Source organism: Fundulus heteroclitus, chromosome 1 (genome assembly GCF_011125445.2).
Source record: "Fundulus heteroclitus isolate FHET01 chromosome 1, MU-UCD_Fhet_4.1, whole genome shotgun sequence".
Lineage (NCBI taxonomy): Eukaryota > Metazoa > Chordata > Actinopteri > Cyprinodontiformes > Fundulidae > Fundulus > Fundulus heteroclitus.
In genome coordinates, this window is record NC_046361.1 from 22,114,599 (window position 1) to 22,135,309 (window position 20,711).

The 20,711-nt window shown below is 40.4% G+C and overlaps 1 protein-coding gene across 1 annotated transcript; it reads left to right on the top strand.

Moving 5' to 3' along the window:
* The first annotated feature begins 7,668 nt into the window (after window positions 1-7,668).
* Window positions 7,669-20,069, top strand: hoxc4a (homeobox C4a). The gene is made up of 4 exons (XM_012866560.3): window positions 7,669-8,748; window positions 9,317-9,677; window positions 19,438-19,574; window positions 19,945-20,069. Exons 1-3 carry the CDS (start codon window positions 8,310-8,312, stop codon window positions 19,472-19,474), a joined length of 837 nt encoding a protein of 278 aa, XP_012722014.2. The 5' UTR covers window positions 7,669-8,309; the 3' UTR covers window positions 19,475-19,574; window positions 19,945-20,069.
* Window positions 20,070-20,711: the final 642 nt, after the last annotated feature.

Sequence of the window (20,711 nt, forward strand, 5' to 3'; positions counted from 1 at the left end):
ATGGTGAGACTTAAATGTCCTTAAATGGTTCAGTTCTTTAGTTTAAGAGCTAGAAAAAGAGAGCAACTACCCTTTAAAGCTTTAAAGTTACAAAAATCAGTAACTTAACGGCCAACAATTGTCAATTAGCGTGTATGTATTTTACAACTGCAGTTAGACTAATTTAAAATGGGACTTCAGTATACAACTAATAGGAGTAAAATGGTCAAACTGTGAGCTGCACTTGCTTTTGAATAAAATATATTCCTGTTCTATACTGCAGCCACAAATATCCCACTAAAGTCAAGAACAGTAGCGTATTTCCTTTCAAGATGAATTACTGGGAGATTTTTACACTTAGTTTATATCACTGTAACCTTATAATTTTTTTATTTTACATGAAATATTTTTTGCAATAATAAAAAATAAAATAAAAACAATTCACAGTAACATAGTGTAAACAGATTATACAGTAGAGAACAGCAGAGAGTAGCAGTTTTACTGTAAAAACAGGAACAACACAACACCCTGTCTCATTATCCGCCCACTGAAACACCCACTCAGACTTTCTGCAATTTGCGAGTAGGAACATTTGTGGTTTAATCTTAAGTGAAATTCACGCAGCTTTGCTACAAATAAAGGGCACAATCTCCCACTAAGAAGAGGCGTGGCGGCAGCTCCGTTGTTATGGATGCTGAGCTCGTTTAAGAAGAACATTTTTTTTGTTTTGTTTTTTTCCCCACCTTGACACAGGATAGACTTTGACGTGTTTTTGTTTATGAACTGGTGTAACCGGGTTTTCATGGCCATTTTCTGACCATGCTAATCCGCAGATGTTATCTTGTGCAACACACTCTGACTGTGGACTGAAGACAGAATAAATATTTGCAAATTTCCCACCTTTTTATCCTCATATTATATTGTATTACCACGCAGTTTGATCAGCTTGGAGACTAATGAGGCAATGCCTTCTTGTGACCTCAATAGTTTTCTGTTGCTCTGTTGGAGACGTCATTTAATCACCCATATGCCTAAGCAAACAGCCCCGCCTTCAGAAACACTCCTCTACCTCTAATCAATGTTTGGATGTCCTATTATTTTTATACTGAAGCTCAGATTGATGTGTTTTCCTTGAGCTTGCAGGATGCGGTGATCACCACGACTTCCTCAGGCCAGTTTAGGTTGCCTTCGTCTTCAATGTGTTGCGCGATCTGTGCTTTGGTATTCCTTTATTTCCAATCCCGAGGTGTGGATTTAGCTTTCAGGTGTGCAGGATCAATCACGCACTTTCAATAGGGGGCACTGTGTAACATGCTCCGGTGTGCGTTGCGCACTGCGGGGGGCATCCAAACGTTTTCTGCCCCCTCCTTATTTATCTTTATTTTTCTGTAAGATCCCTTTATAATTCATAAAGGAAATGATGGAGAAACCAGACTAAAGGCTTTATACGTCAGGAAAACAAAATGCGTAAAAATGTCGTTTTCCCTTTTCTTAAAAGTAACACGTATTAAGTGTACACCTGTAGTGCTCTGTATCCAGAAAAAAAATACGCATTTTAACCTTGTTCGGTGAGATGCTATAATACAAGCTAAGTTCGTCTTAAAAAGAAGAGAAAATCTTTGTTCTAAAAGTGAATCCGGCCCAAACATCCGTTTTCACTGCCATGTTCTGCGCTGGTGTATTCCTTTCTCTGACCTGTGGAGCTGACACCGCCATCCCTCAACCCGCAGAGGTCATTTCCGGGTGAGCACAGACTTCCCTTTGTCTGGGGCTCGAACAAGAGGCAGAGAGCTCCGTTGCACAGTTTCAGAACACGGACTGATTTTATTTACAATGTGAAGACAAAGTCGTGATTCTATTTTATTGACTGTTCGCCATAATTCAGAGGCGCTGAAGTCCAGGGACTTCTATTCATAGTAGCTCTTGCCCAAGGAAATACCAAATTGCTTGTAAATTTAGTTTTATCGTCTGAGAACGATCCGTCTTAAATTCTTTCCAGGGTCTCTGTTCTGCAGGAGCTCAAACATTTCACATTTTTCTGTGCAGTTTCCCTGCAGGAATGTGTGATCATTATACTAATATTATATTATATAGGCAAACACATTATTGAAAAGGGAAGAGCAACAGCCGGGAATAAATAAATAAAATAAACATTCCGTTTTATTTTTGAAACTCAAGCAAAAATGTTAAAATATATAAATGTTCTCCATTCCATCTGTTTTTACTCTTAAGAATATTATTATTATAAACGCTCTGGTGTTGTAGTTCAAGCAAAAATATCCATATTTTACACGCAGTATTTTACATCTACATATGCAATTTTCCCACATAACTTAATGAATTTACTTACCTTTTTTTAAAAAAAATTTTTTACAAAGACAGAACGGAAATCAATATTAATATATATATATATATATATATATATATATATATATATATATATATATATATATATATATATATATATATATATATATATATATATATATATATTAGCTTCAGTATTTATCCTGCTTGAAGAAAACGAATACTACATTGATGGAAAAAATAATTTAGTAAAACAAACAACAAAAATGCAATTTTGCAATTTTTCAAAAAGTGTTTGCAACCGTTTATTCTGCGTGTAAGCAATTTCTGACAAAAATTCACAAAATCCCTTTTGGCCATTCGCAGTAAAAGAGGTGTTGTTTTTTTATTTTTATTTATTTATTTATTTTTTGTTCCAGACAGTTCGCCGGGTCAAAATGTGTGCAACTGTGTAAGAGTCGTAAATCTCATCACCTGACTTCAGTCAAAAGTGAATCTTCACTGTGACGTCTGTTATTTGGCTGAAGGCAAAAAGCTGTAGGATCCTGATTCCTGTGAGTTTAACGAGTTCAGATTTTTTAGTATTTTTAGCATTATTTCCAGTGGACATATCTATTATTTTGTAGTTTACATTCGAAAATTAAAAACGGAATGGCAATTGTAACTCCCCCTTATCCTACATCACAAAAACCCAATATTTTTTTGGCGTTTTTTTTGTGTCTAATTAATAGCCAGGGCGGTTGTTTTGTTGTCTGTATTTTAACGGTACGGTTTGAGTCTAATGAGCCACAACACCGCAGTGGTTTATGTGGGGGAATCCAGTTTCTACAAAGCACCTTTGCTCCCCTGGCGGCCGCTTCCAACCAGCATTCACAGCCAACTGGTCTCCAGTCTGTCTGCACTTCATTAAAACTTTTTATTTTAACTGGACCATCCCGCCTAACGTTATTACACCTGGGGAGGGTAAACGCGTAGAGGCTATTACATTAAGGGTCTGATTAAAAGCGCATCGTAACCATTTTCATCAGGGAGCGGGATATTGCCGCAGTCTCTGCATTCAGGTCAGCCAGTCGGACACTGAAAGGAAAAACATGATCGACTGAACGGCTTCTGCATAGTTTTGATGAATTCTGTTAACATGCATACATGTGTGAGCACACATGTACAAGAGTTGTTTTGCTGTGTGTGTGTGTGTGTGGGGGGGGGGGGGGGGGCGCTACACGGGGAAAGCTTAACAATCCCTCAAATGAATGAATGAAACATCAAATTAGTCCGCCTGAGGGTCTCATTTTTTTGTACTTCTACATTATAACTAGTTATTGAACTAGGTGCACGATCTGAAAGCCATTTGTGAGGGGAGAAAGAATTCATTGCTGTCTCTCCATCAATAATCCTTGGCAGTGAACTATTGGAAGCAGTCAAACGCGAGGGGTGAAACGCGGGTCAGGCTGTCTAACTAATATTAAAATGCGCTCGCCATGAGCACATGGGACGAGAGGGAGTGCGCGGTGCTCGCATCGCCTGGGTGCGCGACAAATATCATGTGTTCAGATGAAAACACGAAGCAGCCGAATAGCAACGATTTCTGGGCTGCGTTTATTTCACAAAGAATTCCCCGGGTTTTTTTTGGGTTTTCTTTTTTTTTTTTTTTGTTTTTTTTTAATGGTGACATCCATAAATGATATATAATATAATAATATTCAGATCAAGATGTGTGTGTGTGTTTAATTTGTAGTGTGTTCCTCTCTTCTGTAATCAGTTGAATTGATTCACAATCTGAGCTTGTTTGCTGTTTTTAATAACCCCCACGAAACAGGTCACATGTCCAACGTTGCATTTTTCATCCGAGGCTTTTCTCATTAGCTTCCAGGGTGTCAGGAAGAAAGGTTACGGAGCGGTCAGTATGGTAATGGCGAGCAGAAGAAATGGTTGGGAACAATGGAAACTTATTTTTCATCTGCCGCTGTCACGCCGTCCTTTTGTATCCGCCGTGTTTGTGGCTGAATATTCATATAGGAGCCAACTCAAAGGCAGAATGCTGAGAAAGAAGAGCCTCTGTATTCTCTGTGTGCACATACACACGTGCGTGCGCCTGTGTGTGTGTGTGTGTGTGTGAGTCCGTGTGTGTGTGTGTGTGTGTGTGGGTGTGTGTGTGTGTGTGTGTGTGGGTGTGTGTGTGTGTGTGTGTGTGTGTGTGTTGGTGTGCGCACATTGATCTTTTTCAGGGGGGGGGGGGGGGGGTAAAACAGAAAACAAACAAATAGGTTTGTGTTGCTTCGTGCAGACGAAGAGCATCAGCTTTTACGCACGCTTTGTGTGATCGTTCTGCTCCATTGCCGCAGTGAAATATCTCCAGAAACGCACGCATCTCCCAGAACCTGCTTGCGCCGATGTTTACCCGACAGTTCAGCCCTGGAGCCTCAACGAGAAAGCACATTAGTTGTCTATATGTACCCTGTAGAACCGAATTTGCGTGCTGCACAAACAATCGCAAATACGTCTCTACAGGAATACATGGGCAACTGCAATACCACGCCAGCCGATGGACTGCACCTAGCTCTTCTCCACGTCTGTCTGTCTTTCCCCTTGCTTCTGCACGAAGCGCCAGCCATGATTTTTTTTTTTTTTTTTTTTTTGTAGCCGGGCACTGTAACAATGCAATAACGCTGTCACGGAGCGTATTCATTGTCCACGCAGATCCGCGCTTTTAGGAGGTAGCTGTAGAGGCCACAGAGTAAGGGGAGCCATGTGAGCAGTGCGCGGCTACTACTGTGTCAGAGCCTGTAAAACACGCCGGGAACCAGGGGTCGTTTAAAAGTGACTGATTTACGGCTTTTATTGCTCTATAAAACGCCTCTAACATCCTCGGTAGGGGTAATAGAAATGTCGTGCGCATTCTTTACAAACAGTACAGCCAGAGTTATGATATGCAGTTTTCACATCGTTTTTAAACTTATTACATAATTATGACTGTAAAAATGGATCCCCTGGCTTACAGAGTGGCCAAAATACTGACCTATATCTTCTTTTGGTGCAGATCTTTACTTCTTCTTATTGTTGTTCCTATCATTGATATTATTGTTATTATGATGTTAGAATATCTGGATAAGTTGTCCTGTCTTTGAAGGGATGAGAGAAGAATGGGAAGCCATGTGTACACAGCCCTGCAGCATCAGTTTACACCATAAAAGCCGACCACAAGAGATGTGGCTCACGGTCAGGGCTTTAGCCAGGATTAGCATACTAACAGCTGAGATGACATATTGCCTTGTGATTCTGAACACTGAGATTGTTGAAACAGGAGAATCAAATATAATTATACTGTTTGAGCTTATTGCTGTGTATGTACAGGGATGTTACATTACACAGATTCTTCCTCAGCAGTTCATTGATGAGTTATGAGCTTATGTGGTGTATTGTCTTAACTGTCATCAGGGATGCAGGTCATTTATTCACTATGCCCGCACTTTTACTGTCCACATAAGGTGTAGTAAGTAGCAGATAGACTGAGTCAAAAAGACAAGGAAGAAATACATCAACATGGGGTTGAGAGGGCCGTTATGCAAGAGATTTTCAAAAATTAGTCACAGCTTCTGGTATCCACTTTCTGACACGCAACACCACATTTGACCAAACTAAACAGTCCTTAGCGGTCAGTTTAGTATTAGACAGTAGTGTTTTAAGTCTTTGGGATTCCCTTGTTGCATATTTCAGTCTTGTCTAATTTGTGGCCTTAGGATATTTCTGATTGTAAAAGCTGTCAGGTATGTGGCTAAGCCACAGTCTGGCTTTGTGACTGGAAACTGTGAGCTTTACTGAATGAGTTATAGCTGTATATTTTGCAAATGGTTTTCATTAATTGCTTGTTGTATCCTTGGGAAGCTAAACCTACTGAATTCATTATGGGGCATTTTTTTCCTTTTCATGATCTAACAGCAGGACTCCTTATTTTCACTCTTGTGTTATTCAGCAATTTTTTTTAAAGACAAATAGTATACAATAGAATATGACTGGCATTTGTCTTTGTTGTTAACTCTGCAGTGTACACAAAACTTTACTTATACTTGTGTAGATCCATGTTTATGTTTACCATGGTTGATTGATTTAAAGATTTTTTTTTCAGCACCGAATCCAGGCAATTTTTGAAGTATGTAACTTTACTCATTGGAACTTACCAGGATAAGATTGATATTCCTATGATATTGCTATGTAATTCACTCTCTAGTTAATAAACTGACTTTTATTTTTGTTTTCATTTAATATTGTATGAACAAGGCGTAAATGCTAATATAGCAAGGTTTTCAACATTTTCATGGGACTGTCTCTTAATGACCCCTCATACCCAATTCCTCCAAGCATCTCACCTCTCTTGCGCTCCTTTACAGATGGAACCACAGACATATTAAACATCTGCATTCATATTCAGTAGTTTTAGGATTAGCTCCCAGAAGCTCGGTTAATTCTTAAAACACTGTCCAGGGGTATGTAAATATCTATTAACAAATGTACCATTATATTGAATATACAGCTGGGTAATAATAATATTACAGATTATCCCATGATAGAAAGATTTGAAAAAGTAGACAAAAGATAAAAAAGTTTGCTAAGTCTTCCTTGTGTGTGTGTTGTGATGCCATCACAACAGGTACAAGATTGGAGTGCTCCATCATGATGCGTTCGGCATCAGTACAACACTGGCAGAATGATGACTTTTGACACCTTTCAACACATATTCTAAAGTAATAGAGTTGTGTTTGAGTTGCATGAGTTACTCCTAGTGATACTTTTTTGGGACATTTCTTCATGCATCCTTTATCTTTTACATTAATCGTTTTTAATGATTTAATTTATTCATTTTGAGACATTTGGGTATTACTACCTTTGACAAATATACAAAGCTCATTTGAGCCTGAAAACTTCAATACTTCTACCAGTGCTGACTTTTTGACATTTCTTTTGGGAATTAAAGACAAAACGGCCATTTAAATTTTCATATCTTATATGAAATTGTTTACCTAACAAGAGTGATTGTTTGAAAACAGGGAAGACCTGTCGACAGTAACCTTGAAGTCTAAATACAATTATTGAAGGCGTTAAAGCTAAGTGACATGAAGGTGCAAAATAACTTAAGTTTTGAAGTAAGTTCTATTTAAGCGATTAGCTAACTACCTTATTACTGAAGGTAATTTTGTAAGTTACTGAAGTCTCACAATTTCTGCTTTTGTGATGCCATCAGAGGGATTTGCACATTGTGGAAGTTGTTTTAGGGGGTTAGCTTGTATATTGATTAGATATAATAATAATAATAATAATAATAATAATAATAATAATAATAATAATAATAATAATAATAATAATAATAATAATAATAATAATAATAATAGGAAAACTGATCATAACATATTTTATATAAGTAAAAAACTAAACATCAAAAGAATCTTTTTTTTTTTTTTTTTTTTACAGAAATGTCCAGCTTGAAGCCTTAATGGCCTTCAGTTTGTTTCCCAGCTGAACTAATGCTGATAAAGAACACACCTTCATTAATCTGCAGATAACCTTTGTGCAAGGTGTTAAAAGTAAGAAAATGATTGGGTCTCTATTGTTGTGCTTTATCCTTGGCCGACCATTGTCCCTTTGAATAATTGGGATCCATGGATTTTGCCTGTTTTTTTTTTTTTTTTTTTTACTTGGTCAGCAGCTACTAGTTTTGTCCCCAAGATCAATTGCCTTGGTAACAACACCAGAGAGAGGGAGGAAGGGAGAAGAAGAGGGAAGAAGGAGGAATAGAGAGACACAGGGGGAAAGAGAGGGAGAGAGAGAGAGAGAGCGCTTTGTGCCTACAATGGCGACTGTAGGTATGCTAAATACCTCTGGTTCCTTATCCGGGAACTACCTCTTCCTCTGCTATTGGGCCACTGGGTCACGTGGTTAAAGTAACTTTACAGGGCTGCTCGCAAGTAGGAGGGCTTTATGGAGCAGAAAAACGACAAAGCTAGAAAAATTATTTTCCACTCCAGAAATTAATGATCATGAGCTCGTATTTGATGGAGTCTAACTACATTGATCCGAAATTTCCTCCATGCGAGGAATATTCGCAAAACAACTACATCCCCGAGCACAGTCCAGAATATTACAGCCGCGCGAGGGACACCGGCTACCAGCATCACCACCAGGAGTTATACCCTCCTCCGCGGGCGAGCTACCAAGAGCGCCAGTTTAACTGTGCAAGCATCCCCGAGCCCGACACGCCGCGGGGACACGGAATACCCCACTCCGCGCACCTGCTGACGGGAAAGGGCCAGCCTGCGTCATGTGAGACCCCACAGTTGTCCATGTCCCCCGCTACCCCGCCGGCCGCAGCCTCCGCCTGCAACCAAGCCACCCCGGAGCATCCCAACAGCACAGTCTCGTCGAAACAGCCCGTGGTGTACCCGTGGATGAAGAAAATTCACGTCAGCACTGGTAGGCAACTTGTGGTGTTTATGTTCCCCTTGCTCTGCTCAGGCTCCTCTCTCCCCTTCTTCCCTCCCTTTATCAAAGCCCCTCTGACTCCCATCTCGTTGCCAGCCCCTGCTCCGATAGCAGGGAAGCCTTTGAAATGGCACAATTGAGGCGGATTTACGACTCGGCATTGGTAATTACACCCACCATAAATTTTATAGCCGAGGTATACTCAGGGCAGCCGTATCACCATGTGGCTTCTGCTGTTATGTATTGCGCGATAGAGAGAGAGAGAGCGAGTGGGGGGAGAAATGAATAAGAGAAAGGAAGAAGAAAAAAAAATCTGAGCTTTGTGATCTTGCATTAATAATTTAGATCATGGTTGGATGTGAGTGTCCTCTCATTACGCGAAGAAGTTCTTAACTTCCCATTTAAATTTCCTCAAACAGCTAAACATTCATGTCCAATAAATCTTTCTGAGCCATATCTCACTTTGTTTACCCCCCCTCCTTTTTTCTCCCTTCTCCTTCCACTCTTTCTCTCCGCATCTCCCCGTTTTTTTTTTTTTTCTTTTTTTTTTTCCTCCCAGTGAACTCTGGTTACAATGGGACGGAGCCAAAGCGGTCTAGGACAGCGTACACCCGGCAGCAGGTCTTGGAATTGGAGAAGGAATTCCACTATAACCGGTATCTAACCCGGCGGAGACGCATAGAGATCGCGCACACCCTGGTGCTCTCCGAGCGGCAGATTAAAATCTGGTTTCAGAACCGCAGGATGAAATGGAAAAAGGATCACAGGCTGCCGAACACCAAAGTGAGATCCTCCTCCTCTTCCTCCTCCTCCGTGTCAAACACAGGCTCTGCGGCCGGCGGAGTCCCCGCTGTCTCGGCCACCAACACTGGGGCCCCCGACGAACTCACCGGAGCACAGCATGGCGAGGATATTACCAGGTTATAAAACCACGAACCAGACACCTGGGGTACACGGAGAACTGGTTATTTATAGAACAATGATATATTTTGTTTTCGTAGCGATCTTGTGCGGTTTCCTTTAAGTCCAAAGTTATATAAAAAAAATGCATGTTATATAGCATGGATTACTGCGAATACCGATGGTTTATTTTTTACGTGAAACAGGGTTTAATTTATTTGGAGTTCTTTTATCTTGATTTTTTTTTTCTATTAAAATGAAGGAGTGAAACTAGAAAAAAAATATACATTTTATCAAAACGTTATTGTGGGCAATTCTTTTGCCCAGCTGCCCAAGGTAAAATGCACAATCTATTTATTTCAAACAACACTGGAAGGATATCACTATAATAATAATAATTATTTTGATATATTGAGAAAAAAAAAAGCTTGAAAACTGCATTGGTTCTGGACATGTATGTTTAGGATAAACAACAATGTGTGAATTTACCTCGTGTATTTCAGAAACAGGAATTTGATCTGCATTTTTAGTTGTCTTTTTTTAAATTATTATTATTATTATTATTATTATTTGTGGTGTTGATGTTGTGTTTAGACCGTCACAAAGCAGATTATTGTGAAATGCAATAAACGGAGTTTAGTGTACTTGTGCTAATCATATTGGTCAATAAAAGCAGTGAGTGTCTACTAGTTTTACATACGTATGCTCGAAGTTCATTTTAGGTGAGACAAGGTCTACTAATGATTGGAGGTTTTTTTAAAAAACTGTACAGATGTGTAAATATTCAACAGATCCCTGTTTTTTTTTTTTTTTTTACTTTTTTCCTGCGCCCTTAAAATAGCAACGTGTACAGACATGGTGTGTGTGCATGTGTGTGTATATATGTTTATGTGTGTGCGTGTGTGTGTGTGTGTGTGTGTGTGTTTGTGTGTGCAAATTGAATGCCGTTGTGTTTGTGCACAGCCTGCCTTGTGATACAAGGAAGCTGTTTCCAAAAATATGGAAAAATAAGCAGTTTGCTCCTTGCATTTGGTGCAACCTCATCAGTCTGAAGGGCATTCAATTAGCGCTGCAGACAAGCTATACCGAGGGCCCCCTCCAGCCCACTTCTGCACTGCTTTCTGCCAGTGCCACAAAATGGAGCCTCGTTTGACTCTAAGGCCAAAATGCATGCTTTTAATTTAGAGCTTACATTGGTAATGTGTTAGAGCTGATAGATGCTTGTAAACATAGCCATTTTGTAATGCACAAAGTCGCCCTGCTTTTTCTATACTGCTCCACTGCGCCATCTGACTGGGTTTTCAACATGTGAAATAAATGAAAATTAAATACAAAAAAAAAAAAAAAAAAAAAAAAAACAGTGAACTGGACGCAGATTCAGTGTAGTGCATGGTGTGGTGTGTAAAATATCACTGCAAGGACGCTGACCTTTGTTGTCAGGCTCTGGCCTGTGTGAGGAGGAGTGCTAATGGTTTCATGTGTCTTTTACTTCTGCAAGTGGATGTGCCTCTATAAGCAGCAGCAAAATACACCTAAAATTAGCAATGGTGTTAAAGCCACACTCCAGAACTGTTCGCAGCTACTTAAACTGAATATTTAATAGACCTGTGTCCTCTTTTATTTTATTTTATTTTTCCTCAGTGCATTTATTTTGTTTTTGTTTTTTTTAGATAAATGACGTTTGAGCATGACTCACATCCAAAGAAGCGCAAGCAATATGATAGATTATTGAAACGGTGGCATGAATAGGTCGTATAAAATGCCTTGCGTAGTGGGAGGCACAACAACACAAAGAGAGGAGGTATTTTCCATCATCAATCTTGCACCACGGAGCTCTGTATAATGTCCTGGAAAACAGCTGTGATGATAGCCAGTTTTTGATAACATCAAATGTTGCGCGATATCAGCCAGAGTAACTCAGAAGAATGCGCAAATGTGAGATTGGAGCCTTTTTAAATGGGCTTATTTTTCGCACAAGCGCAGATGTTAAAATCTGCTGTGGAGACTTGGCTTTTGGAGAGAAAACCAGTAGAATGGTGGTGAGACGGCGCTGAAAAATGATTTCAGGGGCCTTTATGTTGTTGGACAGATTAGAGAAATTAATGTGCTCTCCGCAGTCGCAGCATCCCTCCAGCCCCTTTTCTCGGCTCTGTCGCCTCCATGTCGCGGGGCTTGAAAAGGTGCTTCATTGAAGTTTGGGGGGGGCGAGATGGGAGAAGGCCGGGTTCACCTCGAGGACACATTTTCTGTTCCATTAGGTTCATTTCAGTCTGGATGGTCGACCTCTCCAACCCTGTGACCTGACTCACTTTCTATGCGTGTACGTTCTGTGTGCGCCCTCGCCGGTCCTCCCTTGGCCTCGGCTTTCTTTGTGGGTTTTTCTGCGCTGCGCCTGTATAGAAGGGGCCTCCGGCAGGGCATCACTGCATGCCCCCTTTGTTATGCATGGGGACACCGGACAGCGTTGAACCCTCGGACGGTGCGCCTCTCTGCATCCAGCGGAGCTGCGGGACTTCATAACCTGCGCCTTCTTCGTGTGGGTGCTATTTTTTTTTCTTTCTCAGCGAGCGAGTCATTAAACATAAATGCACAGAGTAAAGTTACCCGTAATTCATAGCCATATTAAAAATAACCACCAGAGATGTTGTCTGGCCATTTCACCTCAAATTTGACAAACTGAATGAATATTTTTGCTGTGGTGATTATAGCGTTCTCTGAGGTCTCATAAAAAGTAGCAGCAACTATAAATAGTTTCATTTGCTGCGCTCATGTGACTTCTGCTCCCAGTTTGGCTCCTGTGTCCAAAATCCAGCTGCCAATTATAGGCGTTTCTGACAGTACTGGGACACTTGGTAGTTGTGATTAGTTTATGAACAAGGACCTTCAAGTGTTGAAGCTTTTTTTTTCTCTTTTTTTACTCAGTAACACCTTGAAAACTTTTTATTGAGACCCCCAGATCTCCCAACTCTTGTAACATTACAAGTAACAATTATCTTCACTTGTTGGTATATATATATATATATATATATATATATATATATATATATATATATATATATATATATATATATATATATATATGTATAGCAAGTTCATATAACCATTCTTTGTTGTTTTAATGCTTAAAAATAATTATCCAAAGCTTTCTTGATAATCAAGTAACCCAGGATGAAGTTATCAAGTAGAATAATCCTTCATATCATCCTTCCTTTGTAAGAAAAATGTGAATTCAAGCAAACCATAAGCATGATAATATGTTTTCATGTTTTGACGCGCTTGGCTTGCCTTCCAAAGTAAACTTGGGGGGGAAAAAAGTGCACACAGGTAAAATGTTATGACATTTGGTAGTTTCCGTAAAACTATTTCCAGAATGTCAAGCCTGTCAGCAGCAAGTCTTTTCGCTGAGAAGCAATTCAATATGTTACAATATTTCAAGTTAAAAAATGACTGTCTTCAGTTCAGTTACCAGGACAAGAACGTGCGTTTGAGGTGGCCACCCAGGAGTTTACATATGAAAATATAACAATACTAACAGTGATAGGCGAACAGTTAAAGTGTGCATGGAACGTTTTAGATCAAGTTGAAAAAATAATTGAATTAGATTTAACATATCACCGTTTAAACTTAATGATTAAACAATGAGGGGTTTCCTTACAATCTGTGCAACTTGAGCATTAGTTCATCGGTCAGTTCCAGTTCTCTCTTTGGGTAACAAGAGGTTGCAAAGATCACATATTTGTCAGGCGGTTTGGGGTGCATAAGTCAGTATTCATAGAAAAATGCTCGACAGGCAGTTTTCCAGAGGTAAACAGCTGTCAGTGAAAGCCAAACTCCCATGTCTGTGTGCTACTACATATTTGACTCTTCTTCCTCCTCGTCCTGTCCTCGAGGTTACAGGTGGAGCTCAAATTACACTCTGAACATCAAAAACATCATGCACCTTTTGTCTGAGGGCTTGTTAGGAAAGATTAATGACAAAAAGAAAACGCATTCTTGAGGCATGACTTGATATTCTTTTTCACAAGGAATCAAGAAATCTGTGTATGTTGATGATGGATCTCATTGTTTATTATGAAAAAAAGGCAATGTTTACAAGTTATCTGAGCAAAGTCTCTAGCACCTTCTCGGCCATCAATCAGGAACAAAATCTTCGTCAATAAAAACTGGACATCTTGTACTTTTTCCTGAATTTTCTCACATAGTCATGTAATCAGTGCAGCCTAAAAACCTGCAAGTTTGTCAGCCCTGTCAAAGGGTCATACTGAATAGAAAAACAACCAAAAAACGTCAATCTATCCAGGAATTCTCATCAGTGAAATATTGTTCCGTAAGCTTAGATTTTTTTTTTCACATTTAGGATTTCCTCTTCCTCCAAACATGAATGTTTTCCGCCCAATCAGTGCGCAGAACCAAGGTGCGTTTTGTATGTTTGCAGTTCTCAGTTTAAATTCCCGAGCACTTACTCAGCTCCAACCGGTTTCTTCTCCGACTTGAGACTGTTGAATCACACATGATTTTCAGCTCACATTGCACCGCTGCAGGCTCTCTCTGATTTATGGAGCACCTCTGGCGAGGCCTCTCTCTCTCTCTCGCTCTCTCCCTCCCTTTACTCTCGGAAGGTGTAAAAACTTTACACTAGGAGCCATCGAGATATTTAAACAAGCGCTAAATAGGATCGGTCAGTTCTGATCTGACGCTCACCTGGGTTGTTACGACCTGCAGTTTTTGTCAGGTAGGGCGGTTACACATGTGTTTGTCCACTCGTCTCAGGTGAGTGGCTCCTTCAAACCACTTAGGGCGGCGATGAAAGCCGGGCGCATTGTTGTGTGCGTGTTTAAACTGCAGCCCTGTAGCAGCTGTATAAAGGCAGGGAGTTGAAACAGGGGTCATGCTGCTATTTTCCAGGGACAGAAGAGGGGCTGCCTCACACTGACCAGCAGTGGGAGTGTCATAAATCCTTAAAACTCTGCATTAACCCATGGCGAGGGGGGAGCAAATGCACCAGCCTGTATGTGCGCGTGTGCCTTTGGTGAAAACGCTGGAGATGGATTGAATAACATAAAAATTGATTTGGAAACCTGACCTTAACTACTGAAGTGATTGGTAGTCCGAACTTGCCAAAGTTTTGACATGGGGCGATATGGCTGCCAGCCCAGGGTGCCCTCCAGCATGGGGCGGCACAGCGCTCCTAAAAACCAGGTTGTGTCACTTGTTCTTGACCCAGTAGGCAGTAGCGCTATCTGTAGAAGTGTAAACAATTAGAAAGTATGTCTGGCTAAAGTTTGGGGTATAAACTAAAGGACTATATGACAGTTTTTTGAGTAATCATGACCCTTTATGTATTTCTTGTTTTAATTCTAAAACACGTTTGCTGATCAAACACAAATTGGATATTTCAGCGCTGAAAAGAGATTCTGAAACCACCAATTTCCACAAAAAGAGGGCTGTGAGTTTTCTTAAAATTATAGTTCAAATTGCACCTCTTCCAGACTCCCTTTCAGATGGTTAGATGGATGGATAGATGGTAATACTAATAATACCAACAATTTTTATTCATATTTCACTTTTTATTCTAAGCAATTTTATAATGCTACAGTTAAAACACAAACAAGAAAACAACACAGGAGTAAGATTAGCAATTAAAAGCTTTCCTAAACAGGAATGTCTTCAGTCCAACTTTAAAGGAGTCCAGACTCTGCACTTTTTTTCAGCTCTAATAGTGAGGCTATTCAAGAGCCGTGATGCTGCTGAGCAAACGGCTCTGCCCCCCATGGTTCAAAGCCTGGTAAAGGGGACCTGGAGGAGCCGGCCGCTGGACGACCCGAGGTCGCTGGTGGAGATTTGGAGTGGAATGAGTTCTTGTAGATAGGATGGACCTTGGCCGCTGATGCATTTATCGGTGAGCAAAAGAATCTTATACTGAATCCAAACTGGGACTGGGAGCCAGTGGAGGGAGTATGGACGTAATATGCTCATACTTGCGTACTTGTGTGAGGATTCTTGCCATAAACTGTAATTCTTGAATATTTTTGGAGGAGGTCCCTGTAAAAAAGTGCCTTGCAGCAATCCAGTCTGAAAGATACAAAGACATGGATATGTTTTTCAGCCTCAGAGCGGGAAAGAAGAGGGCTAATGTTGTGAAGACGGTAGAAGTAGATCTTGATAGATTTTGTATGTGATTGTCAATGGTAATGATATATAGATAGATAGATAGATAGATAGATAGATAGATAGATAGATAGATAGATAGATAGATAGATAGATAGATAGATAGATAGATAGATAGATAGATAGATAGATAGATAGATAGATAGATAGATAGATAGATAGCAGGGTGAGGAGTACAAAGCAGGTACCATTACCTCTGAAGACTTCACATCGCATACTGTAGCTATAGGGAATGATGGCCTGGGTGAACTTACGAGTGTACTTTATGTCACCATAACACCTCACTGAGAAATATTTAATTAGCCTATTTGCTGCATCGTTGAGGACCCCAGAAATTAAACCCATTTCCTGCGTTGAAGGTGTCACCGGGGGCCCAGACAATCACTAGACTGAATTATGGTTATGGTATTCACTTTTCATCAGCACAAGTGATCTGAATATGCAATCTAGGAGACTATAGATTCTCGATTATGTACAGGTTAAGTGATTTAATTTGTTCTATGACAACGATTTCTCTGCTGCGCCACCAGTTGCATTTGCTGCTGCTGCACCGCTGAACAATGCCACACATCTCGCTGCACACATGGCAGATGCAACAGATGAACTGTTGTCACATTATTAAAAACATAAACATTTTAAAATGGAGGGCTTAACAAACAGCTTAAATTTTTAGATTTGCATGAAAATATACAATTAAAACCGGCTGTATTTTAGACTGTGAGGACCCACAAATACGATGGAACAGGTCCCATCATGGAGCCTTTCACTAATTTGCACATTTTAGTGGGCCGTTTTTTGCAAGGTGCTTTTGAAGGAGGCAAGTTCACGCTAAACAAGCCTGGCTCGGAAAGGCTGCAAAACGAATTTAAGAAGACCCGTTAAATACGACTAGTGTGTTACGCGTGTATTTCTGTCAAACTTCTCCTATTTGGAAAACAAAATACTGTGACATAAAATTCAAAACGTTATTCCCTGAAAAGGTCCAGGGTTTCATTTGGTTTACCAAGTGAACGAATGAATGAATGGATGAATGAATGAATGAATGAATGAATGAATGAATGAATAAATAAATAAAACCCTATTAATGCACACTCCTACATAAGGTGCACGAAAAAGACCACATGCGTGTCTTCTCCTCACTTATGAAGTGCAGTCTCCAAACTCTGGTCCTTTCATTTCACTCTGCATTGTTTACAGCAACATAGGGCACCGGGCCCATAAATCTTCTCCTTGCTCTGCCAAGACAGCGCCATTTGTATGCACCGTTTTAACCGACAGCGTCCTCTGCCCATTAAAACGTCTTCTCCCCAGCTCTCCTTCATTCTCCTCTTATCTGCACAGCTCTGTCCTCTGGACATGCATTAACTGATCCGTGTTTTCCTTAAGCTCTGGAAAAAAAACTATGGTCTTTTTTTTGTGTGTCTTTATGGTAAATAAAATTACATGGATGCATATTTATTGTTGGGGGGGGGGGGGGGGACTAATCTGCAGTCGCCAGATTTTCCTCCTGCTCGTGCGCAGCCGCAGCTCTCTCTTGCTCTCTGTATACGTTATTGGTATGAAAAATAAAAGTTTATCGACAATTTCCTCGCTTGTTTGTGTCAGCGGGCGAGGGAGCGCAGAAGGTAAGGAGGAATTGTAAAAGGGTTGACACCCAAGAGCGACCGGCGCGCTTTTGTGTGAGAGAGAAAAATGATCTATAGCCGCTGAGGCGGTTCAAACAGAGTTCACGGAGAATTGTGGTGGAGGCGCGGAGGAGCTAAATTAATGTCTTGCTGAGCTAGTATATCATAGATTCTATCTCCAAATTCAGAGAGAGTGCGTTCAAGGGTGCGAGGAAAGGAAAACACCATGAATTAAATTACTTTCCCCCCAATTTCAGCCGGCACCATCCTTATAATAATAGTAATAATAATAATAATGATAATAATAATTATTATTATTATTATTATACATTTATTTGTTTATGTTTTAGTTAAACTAAGCCATTTGCTTTGTTATCTGACCCACAGTGGGAAAAAGACTAATGACCCAAAGAATTGTAAATTAAATTCTTGACAAATTTAATATTTCTAAATATTAAGAGTTACGTTGAGCCTATGTCTAAATTCGTGTAATTCATAAATCAGTGAAGCATTTTTACCGTCCTGTAATTGAAGAAAAACAAAAAACCTCCAAACTTCGTGATTTGATGCACTTTGAAGTTGCAGGTAAGGCCCTGATCATGATGGCAGCTGGGGTGACGCGTAAAAGACAAGAAGAAAGGAGGAAGCCTCTTCACCTTCCAAGCTGTGCAGCCCTGAGTGCATAATCCATCACTTCTGAGACATCTAAAGAGGGCTTTCTGGACAGCTTTGTTGCACTGAAACACCAGCAGGAATTTAGGCTACATTTGAAGCTTGCTTCAACTAAGGTTGATATGAGCCCATAACGCACACATGCTCTTTAGAAAAGGTTCGATTAAAAAAAAAGAAGTGCTAAATTCAGTATTTTACTTATTTAATTTTTTTTGCATGTGTTTGTGTTTTGTTGAACTTAGAAAAAAAAAAACAAAAAAAAAAACATTTGTCAGTTTGCTTTCCTCTTCACTTAGGGCACAATCACTGCAGCATTTAGTGCAGCATAATTTCATCCCCAAAACTATCTTTTGCCTCGTCTTAAAATCAAATCGCAAATTCCATATTTTATTCGAGCACATTTCGCCTCAAGGAGCTGGCCTGTGTTCCTGCAAACAGGCGCAGGAGGAATTCTGTCAACCCGTCCTGCATTGTGCCGAGCAGCGAAAAGGGATTAAAGGCAGAATATTTAAAAAAAAAATGTTACTTCGCAACAACTGAAACTGTACAGTGAAGCCGGAATAATGCAAATGAGTCATCCTGCAGGATAAAAAGAAAACCTTTAATGATTGCCTCCTTTGTCTTTGTGCAGCAATGACTGTCACAAGCCTTTTGTTTGACCACTCCCATTGAATCCTAATAAGCTGCACTTGGACTCGGACAGTTAGAAGCATATGTTATGAAAAGGAAACGCCCGCCAATTTATAGCGAGAAGTTACATTTTGTTCCGAATTTGCAAAAAAAAGAAAAAAGAAAGAAAAAAAAAGAAGAAAAAAAATCGGAAATAAATTCACATTGAAAGACTACTAAAAGCTCTTTGCAGCCAGCATTGAAAACGCGGGGTTAAATATCTGTCATTGTGTTCGTCTGGGGAGAAAAGTAGCACAGAATCGAAGTTGATTTTACAATTTCACGTTTTTTAAACACGCAAGAAGGAACGAATTAAACGGTGATCGCATTTTAATTCCGTCGCTCATGGTGTTGTGAAGCAGGAGCTCTTGTTGTCTGGACCTACCACGGGGCGCTCAGCAGCAAGACGCGACTCTCCCAGTTTATCCTGGAACATTTGCAGTAAAAGCAGAAATCTTTTCGCTCGGTCTGAAATCAAACCGCTCCTCAGCGCACGTGTGTAATCTTTGTCTGTCTCCCCATGTCTCCGTTTGAACGCATCCCGCTCTTTCTTTCATCTTGCCGTCATTTTTAAGTCCAGTTATCTGATTCTTTTTTTTTCTTTTTTTATCTCCCACCCCTCCAACCCTTCTTTTTAAATCCCTAGATATGGAAAAGCTGGACTGCGTGCGGTAAATGTCTGAAGAAATATCGCCAAAGCTTCTTCGAGCACCCTAAGTTGCCAGCAGGATTAGTTTCCAACTCCAGAGCTCTGTCATTGGAGGACTGGCACACGTGACCACGGTAACCCCCTCTCTAGTAAATATTATCCAAAGCGTTCTTCAAGGTCTCCTGCTCCAAATGCTCTGTCCTGCATGCCTTTATTCACTCAGGTTAATTGTGATCTGAAATTAGGCAGATAGAAGACCTCTGCTTCATTACTGCTGAGGGACTTCTGAGTTTGATTTAAGCCACTTTGATGAGCTGTGGGGTCCATGGACCCCCAACAGTCTGTGTCCCTCCCTCCGCAGCTGCATGGCAACAGTTTTGAAATGAGCTCTGGACAAGTGCCAAAACTTAGCGTGGGGTGTGGTGAAGGAGCAAGAGGAGAAAGAGGAGGAGGCCGTGATTCAGGATCTGAGCAGCCGAACCTGACCTCTGCTGTTCCCCTCAGTTCCAGACTGAACCCGCGTGAACTTTCTGAGTGCCACCTGGAGCCAGTGGTTTACTGCCATGCCAAGGGCAAGCTGGACACCAAGAGCAGAGGATGTAGCCTCACCATCTGCCACTCAGGAGGGATTTTCCCCTGGATGAAGTCAAGGGAAACTGGCTCTAAACAGTCAAGTAAGTGATTTTTGTTCATGTGTTTTTGAGCTGCGAATATTGGGAAACTATGACGTTGTGACATTTATATTATTATTATTATTAAATACTGCAATAACGTTACTGTTTTCAGCTGGGCCACATTTACTCACGGATCTGTTTTATCCGTATCATGACAGGGTCCCAACCACTTTTCTGAATTGTCTCTAGACCCGTAGATCGGTTGATGTAGACATGACATGGCAAAAGATCCATAGATCTAGAGGAAGCTCTGTGTTGTGAATGAAGGACAAAGAAAGTCCCGATAATACTAACTGACTACTGTCACAAATCTGGGTATTAGAATGCCAAATAAAGCATCCAAACAGTCCTTTGCCATTGCAAGAAAAAAAAAAAAAAAAAAAAAGAAGCACTCACCTCAAAAGTGAACTGAAGCCTAAATAACAGGTTTTCTAAAAAAAAAAAAAATACAAGAATGGCTACAAGGTTCCTTGTAGAACTACAGGTTTGGTCAAAGCCAGTTCTTGCATGCTGCTGGTTGCCCAGCAACCTAGTGAGCTTGTTTGTGTGAAAGTTTCTCCTGAACTGCATCAACTTATATTGTTTTAGGATTATCGA

Coding starts and splice junctions, on each gene's coding strand:
- hoxc4a (XM_012866560.3), top strand. CDS start 8,310: ATGATCATGAGCTCGTATTTGATGGAGTCTAACTACATTGATCCGAAA. Junction 8,749..9,316: donor GAAAATTCACGTCAGCACTG/GTAGGCAACTTG, acceptor TTTTCCTCCCAG/TGAACTCTGGTTACAATGGG. Junction 9,678..19,437: donor CATGGCGAGGATATTACCAG/GTTATAAAACCA, acceptor TTAAATCCCTAG/ATATGGAAAAGCTGGACTGC.